This window comes from Pyxicephalus adspersus, chromosome 7 (genome assembly GCF_032062135.1).
Source record: "Pyxicephalus adspersus chromosome 7, UCB_Pads_2.0, whole genome shotgun sequence".
NCBI lineage: Eukaryota > Metazoa > Chordata > Amphibia > Anura > Pyxicephalidae > Pyxicephalus > Pyxicephalus adspersus.
The window spans coordinates 25366031-25382199 of NC_092864.1; the positions used below are offsets into that span (position 1 = coordinate 25366031).

General features: G+C 45.2%; 1 protein-coding gene across 4 annotated transcripts; it reads right to left on the bottom strand.

The window, feature by feature from the left end:
• Nucleotides 1–14124, bottom strand: ZNF148 (zinc finger protein 148). 4 transcript variants are annotated; one of them, XM_072417885.1, is made up of 7 exons: nucleotides 14042–14124; nucleotides 11606–11887; nucleotides 10815–10940; nucleotides 9894–10017; nucleotides 9397–9480; nucleotides 9182–9300; nucleotides 1–7791 (listed from the first exon to the last, which is right to left on the bottom strand). In XM_072417885.1, the coding sequence occupies exons 2-7, from the start codon at nucleotides 11870–11872 to the stop codon at nucleotides 6139–6141; spliced, it is 2373 nt and encodes a 790-aa protein (XP_072273986.1). In that variant the 5' UTR covers nucleotides 11873–11887; nucleotides 14042–14124; the 3' UTR covers nucleotides 1–6138. The 4 variants fall into 4 exon arrangements, with proteins under 4 accessions (XP_072273986.1, XP_072273983.1, XP_072273985.1 ...); XM_072417882.1 differs by having other exon boundaries at nucleotides 11567–11887; XM_072417884.1 differs by having other exon boundaries at nucleotides 11567–11887; nucleotides 13961–14068.
• Between the last annotated feature and the right edge of the window lie 2045 nt (nucleotides 14125–16169).

The window sequence follows — 16169 nt, forward strand, 5'->3', positions numbered from 1 at the left end:
GAACCAACAAGTTGAATATATTTTAAAAAGAGGCAGATAAAATACAGCATGAGAGAACAACGAGAAAAGGAAAATAAAAACAAAATAAGACGGCAATACGGAGCAGATAAAGGGGATTGTTTCTCCAACATTGATGGAACTAAAAGGGCCCCAAGCAACACTGATATACACACGAGCTGAGCAAAGTGCCGAATTAAAGGAGACCCCTGCTCTTAAACCTGCGTACCTGGTGATGAAGGATCGCTGATACACAGCCCAAGGCCTAATACTTGTTTGTGTCTTTCCAACCTACCTGACCACATCATGGTGGATGACTGCCGGATTGTTGCACTGAGGCAGGTTTTTGCCAGCCTATAGAAAGCCAGGTAGTAAAGCCTCACAATGCTCCTCTGTGGTTCCTCAAAGAAGCAACTTTCAGTAACACTGCCCCCTACTGGTCTATTTCACCTCTATTAGATTGTAATCCCTAGATCCCCCCCAGCACTGGGTGTCAAAGGAAACCAATAGGTGGCAGCATGTCTGCTTATTTTATTAAGGCTTTTGGAGGAACTACAGGAGTATGACCCCACTACACGTATATGGGGGAGGACACAAGATGCATGGCTGCAATCCGATAGTGCTGCTGAGACATGGGGGTGAGTTCCTATTCCTAAATTAGACTTCTGAGTGGCCTACTTGGTATTTTAGGTCTGATACAAAGATTCACCCTATTCACTCGCCCAGCGCAATATTTAAATTCAGTGACTGGCAGCCATCCTTGTGGGCAGCAAACAGCAGGAAATCCCCCCACTGAGCAGCAACTGAAAGGAAATTTCTGCAGACCATAGCCCCCTGACAGTCAATCAGTGCCGATAAAGCCAACTGCAAAAGCTCTGATCAATACAAGCCACACCCCCTCTCCCAGCATACACCAGTTCATTCTGGGTAAGCATCCCAGAAATCTCAGAATGTGGCCCTATATCTTGCCAAGGCAAAAAGTGAGGAAAAGTGTCAACAAGGACAAAAATTTGAAAGGACTCTCCCCAACTACATGAACTGAAAAAAAAAAACCGTCTGGAGCTTTAAAGTGAACCATCTGAGGAAACTCATGCAGGTGCCTGGAAGTGGCTTCTATCAACCCCCAAGAGCTGACACTTCCAAACACCTTTGTTTCCTGTGGGAGCCCTAAGGCTAATTTTAGACTTGCGGTTGACCACAGCATTTTCAGCTGTATGGGGAGGGTTGGGAACCACTCTGTGCAGTGCAGTTCCTAGAAGTCTCTACAGGTCATGCAGTTTTCTTTTTCTTCTCTAGGGGCAGAACTGTGTTGCAAATTACAAGAGCAATGCATCCAATGTGTTACCCTGCGGGGTTGGCCTGCTGCTCCTAGGTTCAAAGCAGCTGTTTGCAACCACAAAGTGTGAAAGAGGTCTTACAGGTGTACTTTAAAGTTGCCGGGGCGCTGCCACTCGCTATGTCTGGCACGCTGTACCAATAGGAAAATCTAGATAAAACCACTACTTCTCTATATTTAATTACAAAGCTGGATTATACAAACCAATGTTACATCAGAGGAAATGCTGGTCGGGGTACAAATAGAAAGTTCAGGCATGTTTTTCAGGGACCGACTCTGGTAATCAATTATAACTGAGCTTCGCCGGCGTAGAAAGGAGCCATTTTTACATGTGGCAGCATTATTGGGGAGAGAAGGCATTATCCATTCACAAAATAAGTGCTGATCACAGAGATCTGAAATGTCTGGACAGATAAGAGAGGGAGAGCAAAGTATAATCACCATAAAGAACCCCAACAAAGGCTCACACAACACCCAGGGAAGCGTCTCACATCAGAACAAAGAGAACCTGTCTACAGGAAACCAGCAATTGGTGTCATAGGGACAAATTGCTTCTGTGGAAGATATAAGAAAGTTTGTGCTTAGATCCTTGCAGAGACCAAGCCAGCTCATTACATTCAGCTGTATGAACCAAAGTCAGTGTATATATGAATAGTAACAGCCTTGTATGCCAGGCAGATAAAAAAAAAAAAAAAGATGGAGCTGTACAGCAGAGCTCAAAGCTGGAGAAGGGAAGCAACACGTAAATTCAATCAGTTGTGCTGCAATGTACATGTTCTAACACATATTAGATGCGAGTGGGACAAAGAGATAAACTCTTAATCTGCTGCTTCTCCATTTACTGTCCTATCACAGGATGGCTGGGGGTTTAATTGTGTAAATCTCAGGATGAGAAACACAAAAATACGAATCTTTTGGCAGATAAAGCATCCACAGTTTTATTTTCCTAAAGCTCAGATGTAAAATTCACCTGAAATAACGGATCCCCTGCAGAAGTAGCAGAATTATACCACCTTAACAGACCGAAACACACAGAACATTCACAGGAGAAGAAATCAGTACACCAGACAATCAGATATTGGGTTCCAGATTCCCCATTCCCTGGAGTTGGGGGGGCTCATGATGGGATTACTACACTGACCATTGGAATCAGAGGCAGTGACCCATCGGTGAATACAGTGACCCCACAAAATTATACCACAGGTAATGACAGCAGCCTGGAATACGCTGACAGATATAAATTGTGAGCACAAACTTTCCATATCTTCTCAATACTGATCAGTCAATGCAATGCAACCATTTCTGGCACAGGGACAGCAGCAAGGTTGTCTGGAGACAAGTGCAGAGCTTGGATATCTGTCCACCTACACATGCTTTTGGACTACAAATCCCAGCATGCTTTGCCCGCTAAGGGCATTCTTCAAATATGCCTGGATGACTCTAGAACAGATTTTCTCAACCAGTTTGTCAAGGAACCCACAAAAGCTTCTAGAAGAGCTTGCTGGAGGGTCCATGAGTAATATCTATCCCTCAGATAAGTTACCACTGATATGAATGATCAATGGAGAAATCTTCTCACTGAGCACTAATAAGGGAAAATCTTCTCACTGAGCACTAATAAGGCGAAATCTTCTCACTGAGCACTGAAGCTGGGTGATCTATCAAACCTAGAATGGATCTGGTTCAGGATTGAGAACATTTGCTAGCAAATGACTTTGGATCATCCAGCAAACCTGGAATGGATTTCTTCACTGTTCACTAAGAAGGAGAACTCTTCCCACTGACCACAAAAAAGGAGAGACTATTTGCTAGCAAATGTTTTCAATCCTGGAATATCAATTCCAGGTTTGCGGGATCCCCCAGTTTCACCAATGAAAGTGTATCCTCTCCAATCTTGGAGACCTTTGATAAATCAGGGCCATCGTGCCAATATAGAACACACATTGCTGGGGCATGATAAAAAGGCAGTGTGGTCTATTGGTAGTTTTTGCTGGGTGGATCACTCAGCAATTCTCAGCTCCCAGCTGGCTGGTTATCATCACACAGCGGCTGGCTTCCTGCCATTCTCCTTATCCAGCCTGCCGCTTCGGGCAGCCTGGATAAGGAGAATTACCCTCAAAACATGTTACCATTTTGTAACATAACAGGATGAATAAAATGACTTTTGGACCTTGTAGTTGTTGCTGGTTGGCACAACCGATCCCTACCCAGTACTGAGCACATCCTGTGACGTGGGGTGGATCATTCCCAAAAGAGAACATTTGTTGCCGAGACCCAGATCCTGCACCTTTCCGTTTCCTCCTCACCAATGTATGGGGGAATCGACCTCCAATGCTTTGCAATTTTCGCTGCCTCCATTATTTTTCTGGCCTTATTTCATGAATTTAAAATACCTGGCAATCAGTTAGGTACACTACAGTGTTTAACTCAAAATTCTTTTTAAGCTGGGTGGGAAGAAATTCTAGGCGGGTGGTAGCCCTCTATTGTGGTGGTGGTTACTGAAAAGTGCTGGATGGTGCACACAGCTAAATGGGGCTGGGGAGATCACGGCACTACATTACTACTTCTTGTAATAATATATATATATATTATCTGTTCACACAAATGCTCTGTGGGCTGTATATATATTAGACTGGGTCCTGAAAATTATAAATGTGGATTCCTCCATTTTTAAATGGTTGAGAAATGCTGTTCTATGGGCTGTCCATAATAGACTGATGTAGAAAAGCTTCTTCTACAAACAATGCACCTGGTCAGAATTTCACAACAGATAAGAAATTGTTAGCTCTGATTGGCATGATTGGGTGTTATTATTCAAGCAATGGATGGAAGTGTTGCAGGTTGGTGGTTAAAGTGCAGTAAACCACCATAGCGCAGTACACTGAGTGGCCCTCTCGCCGTCACTCTGGATCTTTTCTAAAAGTGCGAAATGTACAAATTTAAAACTTTTCAGTAGTGGGATACAGGTTTATAATTATTATAACCTTAATAAAACCCCAGAACTTTCAAATCTTTTTATATCAAAAGTGGAGACTCATAAAAATAATCTCTAAGTGCTACAAGAAAAAGAAAATGTGGCATAACAGATACAGAGGAATTTTTTTCATTAACTTGTGATGTCATAAAATAAAGTGGTGAGGTTGTTCCCTCCGGACGCACCACCCATTTCAAAGACTCTGAGCACAACAACATGTTCAACCCAGAAACTGTTTTTAAGCTAGGTGGGAAGAAGCTGTAGGCCAGTGGCCTCTGTATTGTGACCCAACTATTCAGTAACCACCCAAAAATAGCACCCGGCTAAAAGGGGCTGGGGAGATCACGGATGATGATATAAAGGAGCTACATTGAATCTGTGTCCAGGAGCTGTGACCCACCGGGGTTATTACACGCAGGGTTCACAATATGGGTTCTGCTTTTACACTGACTTACCACAAGGATGATTATTTCCTGCTGCAAAGTAACAACTGGAAATAAAAGCTTTTCTATGTCACCGTTCAAGGTGCAAATACTTGGGGAGCATGGGGCCAAACTATTCAATAAACAATTCCTGGCACCCCTGACCCCATATACGCAAGTTTAGTTTAAAAATAGGAAACGTCATCACAGCTGATGATCACAGGACGTACTCTGTACCAGGAATTAACATAAAAACCTTAAAAACACACAAATCCGGCTACATGTAGATATGCATGGTGGGTGTGTGGGCGCTGCAGCGTCAGATTTTCAGACACAGACCATCAAGCGCCTAAAATCTATTCAAAGACAAAATAAAATGAGCTGCTGATAAATTCTTTATAGAATCTACTTATTACTGAGTCATACAGTGCCGAGGCTCTGCACTGACTGCCGTTGGGAATGCGTTTACCCCGCCTATGCTCACACAGACCAACCAATTAAAACGTCTTCCCTATGTCCTGGAAGGTTTCCTGCTGACCCCAGGAACCCCCAAGACTTGCTGTACAAGCTTAGCAATACAATGTAAAGGTTGTTGAATCCTTTGCACAGGAACGTGGGGTGCAGCAGGCGATTTTTGCCTGAGATGAACCCCCACTTGTACTTTTGGCATTGCCACAGGTACGATTCAATAAGTTTTAACACCTGCAGGGACCAATGGCTTCTACAGTGACAATATAACATATCTGCTTTGTAGACATGGATATTGTGACCCCAATGACAGTACATATATGGCCAAATGTTCGCAGAGCATTGCAAAGAGTGCACATATTTCATGAACACAGTTGGAGGGAATGGGATGTTGGGGTGGCCCTCTGGGAGCCGTCCCTTTAATCAGTCTTGAATCGGCCCAACTCCTCTACCATGGCATTAAAGATTTAGATGCAAGGGCTGCAGAGTGGGCCCCTTCTTATCTAGGGCCTAAATGTCAAACAAGTCTCTTTAAAGTGCCAAAGAGAATATTTTACCTTTAAAAAAAAAAAAAAAAAAAAAAAAAAAAAAAGAGCTTCACCAGTGGCCCCAAAATGGTTAAAACAGCAGCCTGAACACAGCAAAGCCAAATACAGCCAACTTTCCCTAACACAACTGCGGTGTACCAGACTGGACGGCACACTTCAGTCCTTCCATTCCAGTCCCGGGAAATCCAGGAAAGCACTCTGCTCCCAGCACGCACAATACCGACACCCACAATTTCCTTTCCACTTTACCCCACAATGGCCTGCAGAGGTGATGAAACAGGTTGTTACATAGGTGCTGGGGGACAAACTGCTGCTTTAACATGATGGCTTCCTGTAAGGTTTAGCAATGTGCAACATTCCTCTCTGAAAACAAAAGGGCTTTGACTGAAAGCATTAACCAAAGGTCTGGCTAGTTGTTGGGTCGGGAGTGGAAGCCAGTGGGGTCCTGCTTTCATTTACATTCACCAGGGGGAATTCTGAGAAGTCGGTGGTAGAAGCGGGCTGTCGGAGGTTCACTTGTCCGTTAGATGGACTGAATTGTGGTGAAATCCCGGAACGATTGCCATGGTACTGCGCTCTGAATGGCTGCTCGAAAGCAGTCAGCTGGTAAGTCTGGTGGATAGTCTGTGTCTCAGGCTTCTTCTGAGCTGTCACTTGTTCGATGAAATCCTGTGCCGACGACGAAGGTGTAGGAGAGGAGTGACTTCCATCATCCGCTGTAAAGCTAAAGGCGCTCTGGGTGTCAGTCACTATTAGTCCAAAGTGAGATTTGTCAGGTGACACCCTCAGTGGGGTTGCCATACTTGCCCGGTACGTGGTGATGGGCAGTGTGGCATAGACATGCTTGTCCAGTGCAGGAAAAGTTGCTGTACCGGATAGAGCCTGGCTATCTGTGACAAAGTTAAGGCTTGTATTGTTCAGATAAGCATCATTTTGGCTGGTTCTTTCAAGGGCCTGCTGCAAAAACTTTGAATATTCTTGCAGCATGCTGGCCTTGTCTGACTGTGAGACCTGGGCCGTGGCACCAAGGTTCTCTGGCTGACTGGTCTCCCCCACCTCTGAGGAATTGATGGAGATGCTGGAAGTGACTTCTGTATCGCCTACACTGAACGAGATTTCGTGTTGTCCATTGGCTTTGTGTGAATAATGATCCAACAATGTCTGAAGCACTTCATCTGGAATCACGCTCTTGTCATGGTTGGTTTTAATATCCACGCTTAGCGTCTGGGCATCTATGAGGGCAGCTGTGCTAGTCTCATCCATAACACTGGCCACAGCTGCCTGTGTGGCTGACGGCTGAGAGGCCATAGTGCCCACATTCAGCGCATATTCACGGCTGCTGCTGTTACTGGTGGCGGCCAACAGGTAACGCTTTTTCTTGGAAAACTGCATTGCCTCATCATAGCTGACGCTGCTATTGACTGGTTTGGTGGACCCTTCTTGCATTGGGTCACCATGGTCCATGTCTGAATTGCTTCCAGAGTCCAGTAGGCCCTGTTTGTCAACCAGTTCAAAAGTGTACTTGGCCACCTTGCCATCATCAAAAGCAGTGAGTGCCGCCATGGCGTGACTTTGCTCCAGTGCCTGGCTCTGTTCCAATGTCTGGCTCTGCTCTAACACATGCTTCATGCTCTTTTTGCTGTTTACTTTCTTAATCAGCAGTTTTGGAGGGCTGATGGCGGCAGAGACATCTTCCTGGAGATGCAGATCACTAACAGAGGGATGAGGCATTTCAACTGAATATTCTGTCACCATGTACTCATCTTTCACTTTGGTGTTGTTGGGGTACAGGGGCAGGAATTCTGCCTTTTCCTTCCTTTGCTCCGCCTTTTCTGGGGTGCCCTCCTTCTCGCTGAGCCCCAGCAGCTTCATCTTGTCTGGCCTCTGTTTCTTTTTAGGTAACGCTCCATCTTTGGACAGGGCAGAGAAGACATCGCCATCTGGGGATAACAGGCTGGACTTGCTGGCACTTTTGCCCACCTTGCGCTCTCGGTTCTCGTGGCACATACGCTTGTGCTTCAATACACGATCTGTTCTTGAGAAATACTGTTAAAAGAAAAAAGGAAAAGAGACCTGGTTAGCACCCCTGCTTCTCACATCAAGCAAACTGGGAGTTAGGTAAAGGACAAGACTTAGGCTACGTACACACGTCAGTTGATTCTTGTCAAATAATTGTCTCAGGGTTGATATTGGACAAGAATTTGGCATGTGTACTCGTCATCCCGACGTACATGGATCTGCAAGGACGGACAAGTACACACGCCAAATTCTCGTCTGATATCAGTCCTGAGGAACAATCGTAATGAAAGGGAATAGGAGAGAGAACAGTGGGGTGCCGCTCTGTCGTTGTCCTCCTCCCCTCTCCATAGAGCAGAATTGCTTTGTATATACAGCACTTGTTCATGCATCATGCAGTCTTCTGTAGTTGGAAAGGATCATGAAGGATCCTTTCCAACAACAATTATTGCATGTGTGTATTTTTATTTTTTATTTGCTGTCCTAGGGAGAGACCCCACTACTTCCTGTTCTGTTGGCATATTAGGAAGTGATGGAAATTCTCTAATAGGCAGTTATTGCTACAAAAATGTACCGGCTGTAACATCTCCCTGCGTTCTTGGTGCATACACAATTCTTGATTTGCCTTCATTTTAAGTCCCAGGGACAATGGTAAGATGGAGGGTGAATTTTCCCAATGAATCATATAATCAGAGATTTCTATATGTATGGAGGTTACACCATCATTAGGGACAGGGGCTGTGTCTCAGGAAATGTACCACACCAGAGCAACCTTTAGATAGTATTATACAGGTTTCACAGATCCACATTCCTTTCATCAGGGCTAATAACAAACACATTTGATACTATAGAATTGTAACCATTATAAATATTATTATACAAAATTAAATTTTTTATCAAATATGTTTATTAGCCCTGATGAGGGGGACACAAAAATGTGCAGTTCTGTAGGGAGGTAATATGACCCCTGTGTAGGCAATTATTAAGGACAGCACTGAAGGTAGGTAATAGGAAACTCCCACATGTGGGTGATATAACGATCCTGTGAATTAATAACAATGCGGCCCCTTGTGAGCAGGTATTATTATACATGTGAAAATAGTTTACACTACACCCATGTGCATGTGTGTATTTTTTCTGGATTTTTTTTAATGGGTGGCCAACCCAGTATTGTGACCCAACATTTCAGTAACCACCCAAAAACAGCCAGGTGGTTACTGAAAGTTGCTGGGTGGTGTGTCCAGCTAAATGGGTCTGGGGAGAACATAATGTTACACACAAGTAGTCACAGGTGAGAGGACACCTCTGGTATTGAGGACTATCACACACATAGTCACATGTAATCAGTCACCCCGCACATGTAGTCACCATCAATAGGACAGCCGGTAACAATAACAGTGCACAGGCTGAACAAACACACCTGCAGGCAGTACTCGCACTGGTATGGTTTCTCGCCACTGTGCGTCCTCTTGTGTCTTTCCATGTGATACTTCTGGATGAAGCGCATTCCGCACTCATCACAGTGGAAAGGTTTCTCCCCTGGAAAAAGACGTTTATCATATATAAAGGAATCTGCAACCTGCAAGACCACAGACAGATAATAAGCTGCATCAGGAAGAAAGCTTCACTATTCACCTGTGTGAATCTTTTCATGTCGCTGCAACAGATACTTCTGGATGAACCGCATGTCACACTGAGTGCACTGGAACGGCTTCTCACCTAAATATACAATTAAAGAAAACAATTAAAGGTGAACTCCAAATACACAGACTAATGTGTACATATATAGTGTGGTTGTGTGTGGTGTATTTGTAGATGTGTATATATATCTCTGTTTAAAAGCACAGTGGTAGCTTCTACACTTCCTGTCATTATGACAGGTTGGAATTGCCGTCAAGTACAAGGGTGGTGGTGATGGGGGGCAGCAGGGTAGGAGGACATACCACGCACCCTATGTACTTCCATAAATGTCTTTTTGGCATCTGTATCACACACAGTGTCCAGTTATGCCTTCAGGGACAGGAAATCGGAATAAAGGGATAGAAAGCAACAAAACCTACAAAAGAGTTTCAACCATCCTATGCAGACAGATTGGAATGCCAGCAGAGGGTACACATTCAGCACATTGTTACCTGTGTGGATAAAGACGTGTCTCTGCAGGTGGTAGTTGGTTCTGAAGGCTGCGTTGCAATGATCACATATGTGACATTTAGGGATCTTTAGGCCCAGAGTACCGTCTTCATTAATAGTCAGGATCTGGTGATGAAGAAAACCCACAGAGCTCATATAAACAACAGATAGGTGCAGTTATTGGCGGGTGCCCTCCTGCCAATGGCTGCACACAGGACACTCAGAGGAAAGTCTTTATAATGATGAAAAATTATAAAGAAAGTGAGGGCACCCTGCTGTCATCTCCTGAATCTCATAGCTGATCCAAAGAGAGCATAGCTTCAGTTGGTTTCCAATAAATTGGCCAAATCAGGCAATTCCACCCAATAAGCATGAGATAAATTATCAGCTTCTACAACAGGAGAAAGGGCCACGTGTAGTACTCTGCTGTCACCTGATTCCATAGAAAGGACTGCCTGGGGGGTATTTGGGGTAAACTTTGGCTAGTGGAGGATGGACAGGCTGAGTTGGGGAGTTGGCATTATTAATAAACAGGATTTATATAGTGCCAACATATTACGCAGTGCTGTATTAGGAAAAGACCTCTACCTAACAGTCACAAAACACACACATGGAATACATACTGTATGAAAAGAATGTGTCCATCCATTTCTGAGATTTACAAAGCACTTCCACATAGCACAGCCCTGTCTAGAAGTGAAGATAATTTTTTTTTCTCTTCTTGCCTGCCTCTCCCCCCCCCCCCCTTCCCTCTGCTTTCTCCATCAATCAGCATGCTCTCTTCAGTGGAGTGCAAATGTCTGGCTCAGCCAGTCTGAGCTCTACAGTACAAAGGTCACATTGAAATCTTTGTAGGCTATGGATGAAGATTCTGCTTGAGATTTCAGACACACAAGAACCGGGGATAATGGGGGGTGGCTCACCTTTGCTGGGGAACGCTGTTTCCTTTTCTTCTTCTTCTGAAGATCAACTGGCTCCGGCAGCTGCGCGTTCTCTGTCAGATGGGGGTCCATGTCTTCTGTGAATTTGATCTCCTGCTTGACATGGACCTGAGAGGAAAACACAGACCACGAGGAGCCCATTAAGTAGCTGACCTGAATTTTGCTGGGTGGGGCTCACAGATTGCCCCAGGCTGCAGTGATCTGATTCTATAGTTTGGTGGTGGAGGGGGGTTACCTGTAGCTTATCTGGAAGTATTGCTATCCTAATAGACATTACAATGCCATTGCAGGATATTCTCTTCTTAAGGTATATTATTCCCACACTGTCTGCATGCTTGTTGGATGGCTGTGCAATACAGGTACTCTGGAAGCCCGTAAAACAGGGGCCTTCTGTTGAATTGGGCAGTCTGTGTAATCTGGGCTCTTTTGCTACTCAAATTTATTCCAGAACCCCTGCTGTAAAATGTGGTGAGAAAGTGAATTTTGAAGGTCGCCATCTGCTGGCTGCATATGGTAATCACAGAACACGAATACAATACATTAACATGACATTCCTTTAAAATAACTCCACCCCCATCTGTAAAATTCCCTTTATAATTCAGAACATAGCAGTGCAAGGACTGATGTGAGAAGACCATACTATAGGGCATAAAATGCCCCCCACACACACAAAGAGATTTCTCTGTATCGGGTGGAGTTATCCTTTAAAGAAACAATATCTGTATGTAGCTTACTAATTGATACGAATGGAGCAATTCCGAGCGGCGGCTGACCGTGTACTGGAAGGCTGGGGGCAGCAATCTTTCCTGTGAGTCCCCCTCTTCATCATCATTTTTCACTGTCTCCTCCTGCACCATCAGCTCGTCCTGCGACATGATGTCCCCACGTCCCTGCGAGACCTCCTGAGGGGCCAAACCCAGGCTGGAGCCCACCTGTGACAGGGTGGTGCAGGGCTGCTCAGGTTCCCCCGGCCTGGAAGGTTGCAGGATGCCGCTCTGACCACATTTAAGGAAGCCTTCCAGATTACCGTCAATGTTCATAATTCATGTGGAGACCTGTGGGGGGGGTTAGGGGTTACACTGTGAAATCTTAACTTCACCCCCTGCCCAATTATATTATACCCCACCCCTTCTGTGTCTATGTTATATACCCACCCCATGCCCAATTTTTTTAAACCCTTTACCCCAACCCTTCTGTGTCTGTTATACTCTCATCCCCTGCCCAAATATAATATACCCTCTAATCCACCCCTTCTGTGTCTTTTATACCCCCATCCCCTGCCCAATTATATTATACCCTCTAATCCACCCCTTCTGTGTCTAGTATACCCCCTGACCAAATATATTATACCCTCTACCTCATACCCTTTCGTGTAAATATTATACCCCGGTTCAATGATGTTATACACTCTACACATCGCCCCCACCCTCCTATCTATATTATACTCCCACGCCCTGCCCAATTATATTATACCCTTTACCCCACCCCTTCTGTGTCTGTTATACCCCCATCCCCTGCCCAATTATATTATACGCTCTATTCCACCCCTACTAGGTCTGTTATACCCCCACCTCCTGCCCAAATATAATATACCCTTTACCCCACCCCTTCTGTGTCTATGTTATACCCCCACCCTATGGCCAATTATATTATACCCTTTACCCCACCCCTTCTGTCTCTGTCATACCCCTATCCCCTGCCCAATTACATTATATGCTCCGCTCCACTCCACCCCTACTGTGTCTGTTATACCCCCTGCCCAATTATATTATACCCTTTAACTCACCCCCTAATATATTATACCCCCTTTCCCTGCCTTATTATATTATACCCCACATACCTGTCCATATCATAGCCTAACCCCCTCCCGTGTCTATAATATACCCACAAACCCTGTCAACTAATATTACAACCTCCCTAACTGCATATATATCCCCATATCTATATTATACTCCCAACCTCTCCCCATGTCTATTTTATACCCCCAATACATTAGCTTTTCTCCCACCACCACCCCCTTCCCGCCATCCCTATATAAACCCCCCAATAACTGTCTATGTCATAGCTTCTACCCCCCCACACTTTTTTATTAGAGAATTATCTATTAACCCCTCACAACTCTACATTATACCCAACTTTCTGTATCAGAGCCCCCCCCCCCCACCTTATTATACCCCTCACCCACTATCCCCACCCAAAATCTATATCCAACATTAACCCAGTGTGGTGAGAGGGACTTTAGTAGGGGGTTGGTCAGCGTGCCATAGGGCAATGACTGGGTAGGAAGGTATAAAGGGGCAGAATGTGGGGTATATACCAATCTTGTGTGCTGTTCCTTGTACAGCAGAAAGGGGGTGATGGGGAATTTCTGGTCCTGGGGGTCCTGATTACAAGGCAGTGGAGTGCTGGAGGGATACCAGGTATGCAGCCATGTAGTGAGGGGGTAACAAGATAAGTGTGGGGTTTATCTAAGTATTTGGGGGAAGATTAACTGCTGTTGCAGGCACTATGTGGGGTAAATCCTAAAGGGTAAATTGGGGGTTACCTGTTTTTGGGGTGGTGCAGAACTGAAGGGGCAGGTGGGGCATTTTATTTGGCATGTGCAGGTATTGGGAGGTAGTGGGGGAGTTACGGAACAGTTAGCTGGAGTATATACCAGAATTGATGGGGGAGGGTAAGAGGTATATGGGGAGGGGGAGGGGGGGGGGGGGGGGTGCAGGATGGAAGGTGGGCAAGTGGGGATCATTAGGGGTATATGCCAGTATGGGGGGGGGGGGGGGGGAATGGGAGTGTTTATCTGGTATCATGTGAGGTATATACCCTGTAGGGGGTATTATTAGGTAGGAGGGGGAAGTATTGAGGGTATATACCCTGTAGGGGGTATTATGTGGTAGGAGGGGGTATCATGTGAGGTATATACCCTGTAGGGGTCTTACGTGGTAGGAGGGGCAAGGTTTGAGGTATATACACTGTAGGGGTATTATGAGTGTGAAAGGAAAAGTATAATGGCTATATACCCTATGGGGGGCACCCTAGGGGTATTATGAGGTAGAAGGGGCAGTATGTGGGGGGTATAGACTCTGTAGGGGGTATTTTTAGAGTAAAAGGGCAGTATGTGAGGTATATACCCTAAAGGTGGAGGGACAGAGCTGTGGAAGTATTATCGGGTACGAGGAGGCAGTAGAAGTTCCCCCAGAGCAGTCTCTCACCCTCCTCCCCCTCTCCCGGGATCTGCCGCTTCTTCCTCCCCCACCGGAACCGGAGACAGGGCGGCCAGGCGCGAGGAATGCCGGGAGGAGGGGGCGGGGCGCGAGAGGAGGAGCCGCGTGGTGACGTCATTGGCAATGACAGCTCTGAATAACGAGCGTTGTGATACCGACCGACTCTAACCCGAACTTTATAACATGGTGGCCCCACTTTTTGTCATAGCCGTCCGGGTGCACAGGACGTGAGGGAGAAATCTCCCATGCAGAAAGAGAACAGAGCTGGCTGTGATCCCTAGCTTTATTCACATAGGATAGACATTTCTTCACTGGCAGCATGCTGGATCTGTCACTGGGGTCAGAGCAGATTCTGTGTTACCTGTACGGCACTGCCCAACTCTCTCCAGAACGCTGGCACCATCTCTGTGCTGTGTCTTCCTATGTAATGACCCTGGGTTTATTCACATAAGATATTCCAGGGCATCTGACCTGTGCTGCACTATGGGGTGGGGGGGTAACAGAACCCCACCCACTGTGCATCACATGATCCATCTGTCAGCACCCCCAGATCTGCACAGGAACCCCCTGAAAACAGTGAGTGTGAAGAAGCCCCCAGGGTGGTACAAATGTTACCCATGGGGTAGATAGAACTGTGGAGCTCTTGCACCTTGCATTGCCTCTCCACCAATCCCCTCGCAGCTCTCAGTTCATTCACTTCATTGAGATTCTGGATATATTTTTCAAGTTTGAACATAAAATAAATAGAACAGTTTTTCATGGGTTGGATAAAATGGTCGATAATGAGTAAGGTTGTTTATTATAAGAAGGAATAATATAGTACCACATGTACTCGTATATAAACCGAGATTATTTCACTAAAAAAAGGAGCCCCACATTGACTCAAATATAAACCTAGAACACAAAATGCGGTACTAACATTCAAATGAATGTGAATTCATCCAGGGTGGGGTATTTTTCAAACATTTTTTTTATCCCATGGGCTCAGTCTGTAAATCTCTTTACCTCTTTTTTTACAGGAAAGGATTTTGTATATTAAATGAATCACCTGCAAAGTCTCTTTTGTAAAAAATAAAATGAAGCCCTGGTGGCTCTTAATTTTGCATATAACTGCACTGTACACCTGGGCCCTCTGTGTGGCCATCAGGGACCCCTGTGCACCATTTGGAGCTACATCATCAGTGGCCATTCAATGGGCTTAGAGTATCACTATGGACCCAGAAGTCTGCAGTGGACCTGGAAGTCTGCTGTGGTAAGACGGCAGCTTCCTAGGGCAAGGGGGTGACGCGTCCTGGTCCTGTCATTGTTGCAGGGTAGGGCAAATAAATCTGTGCCATAATCAAGTTCACCAACAAGTATAGTTCTTCTTTGGCAAATCATCTCTTTTGCATGGCTGTCAGCTTCCAGCAGATAGCGCTGCATCCTCATAATGGCTCTGATCTGTCAAATCAGAGACAATTGCAGTTCCAAGACCTGACACTTGGTGCCTCCCAAGTATTAAACAGATTCGTTTTCTAATGGCAGTGTATATTCGAGTATATACGGTATGTTATGGAATATAAGAATGTTAGAATTTTTAAAGAAATAGTATGTCATTTCAGTACCACAGATTACATGTGTATAACCATACCCAACCCTCCACCTCCACGACTATGAAACATGTTGGATGGGCCTGCTGTATAGCTGTACAGAATAAAGAAACTTTAGGTCCCTAAACTGCAGGGGTCTCCTGTTGTTCATGTGAAAAATTTTCCACACAAATGACGTTTTTCCCCAAACAAGATGAAATCTAATGTATATCTTTATTTATTGAAAGCAGGTAAACACCGCTATACAATCTGGGTTATATTTTGTTAGTTTGGCACAAGGAATGTATAAAGAGCCACATGCCCCGTCTGCTATATCATAAACTGGCAAACAGAGCAAAAACTCAGCAAAAAGCAAAATAAAGAGAAAAACATGCAAGAATGGAGCCCGTGTGTACAACATAAGGCACTAAGCCCTCCCATCAGCATGCACCGTGACCTGGGAGGTCTCTATACCTAACCGTGTGCAGGTCGTGGCTGCCTGGCTCACCTGTACACAGCCCAGACAGGTGACTGGTTAGAGATCAGTC

What these genes read in the sequence shown, in the direction of transcription:
- ZNF148 (XM_072417882.1), bottom strand. Translation starts at nt 11,872, where the DNA reads ATGAACATTGACGGTAATCTGGAAGGCTTCCTTAAATGTGGTCAGAGC. An exon ending in TGCTCCATTCGTATCAATTA is followed by an intron (nt 10,941 to 11,566) that starts GTAAGCTACATA and finishes TTTTCCTCTCAG; the next exon opens with GTCCATGTCAAGCAGGAGAT. An exon ending in ACATGAAAAGATTCACACAG is followed by an intron (nt 9,301 to 9,396) that starts GTGAATAGTGAA and finishes GTCTTTTTCCAG; the next exon opens with GGGAGAAACCTTTCCACTGT.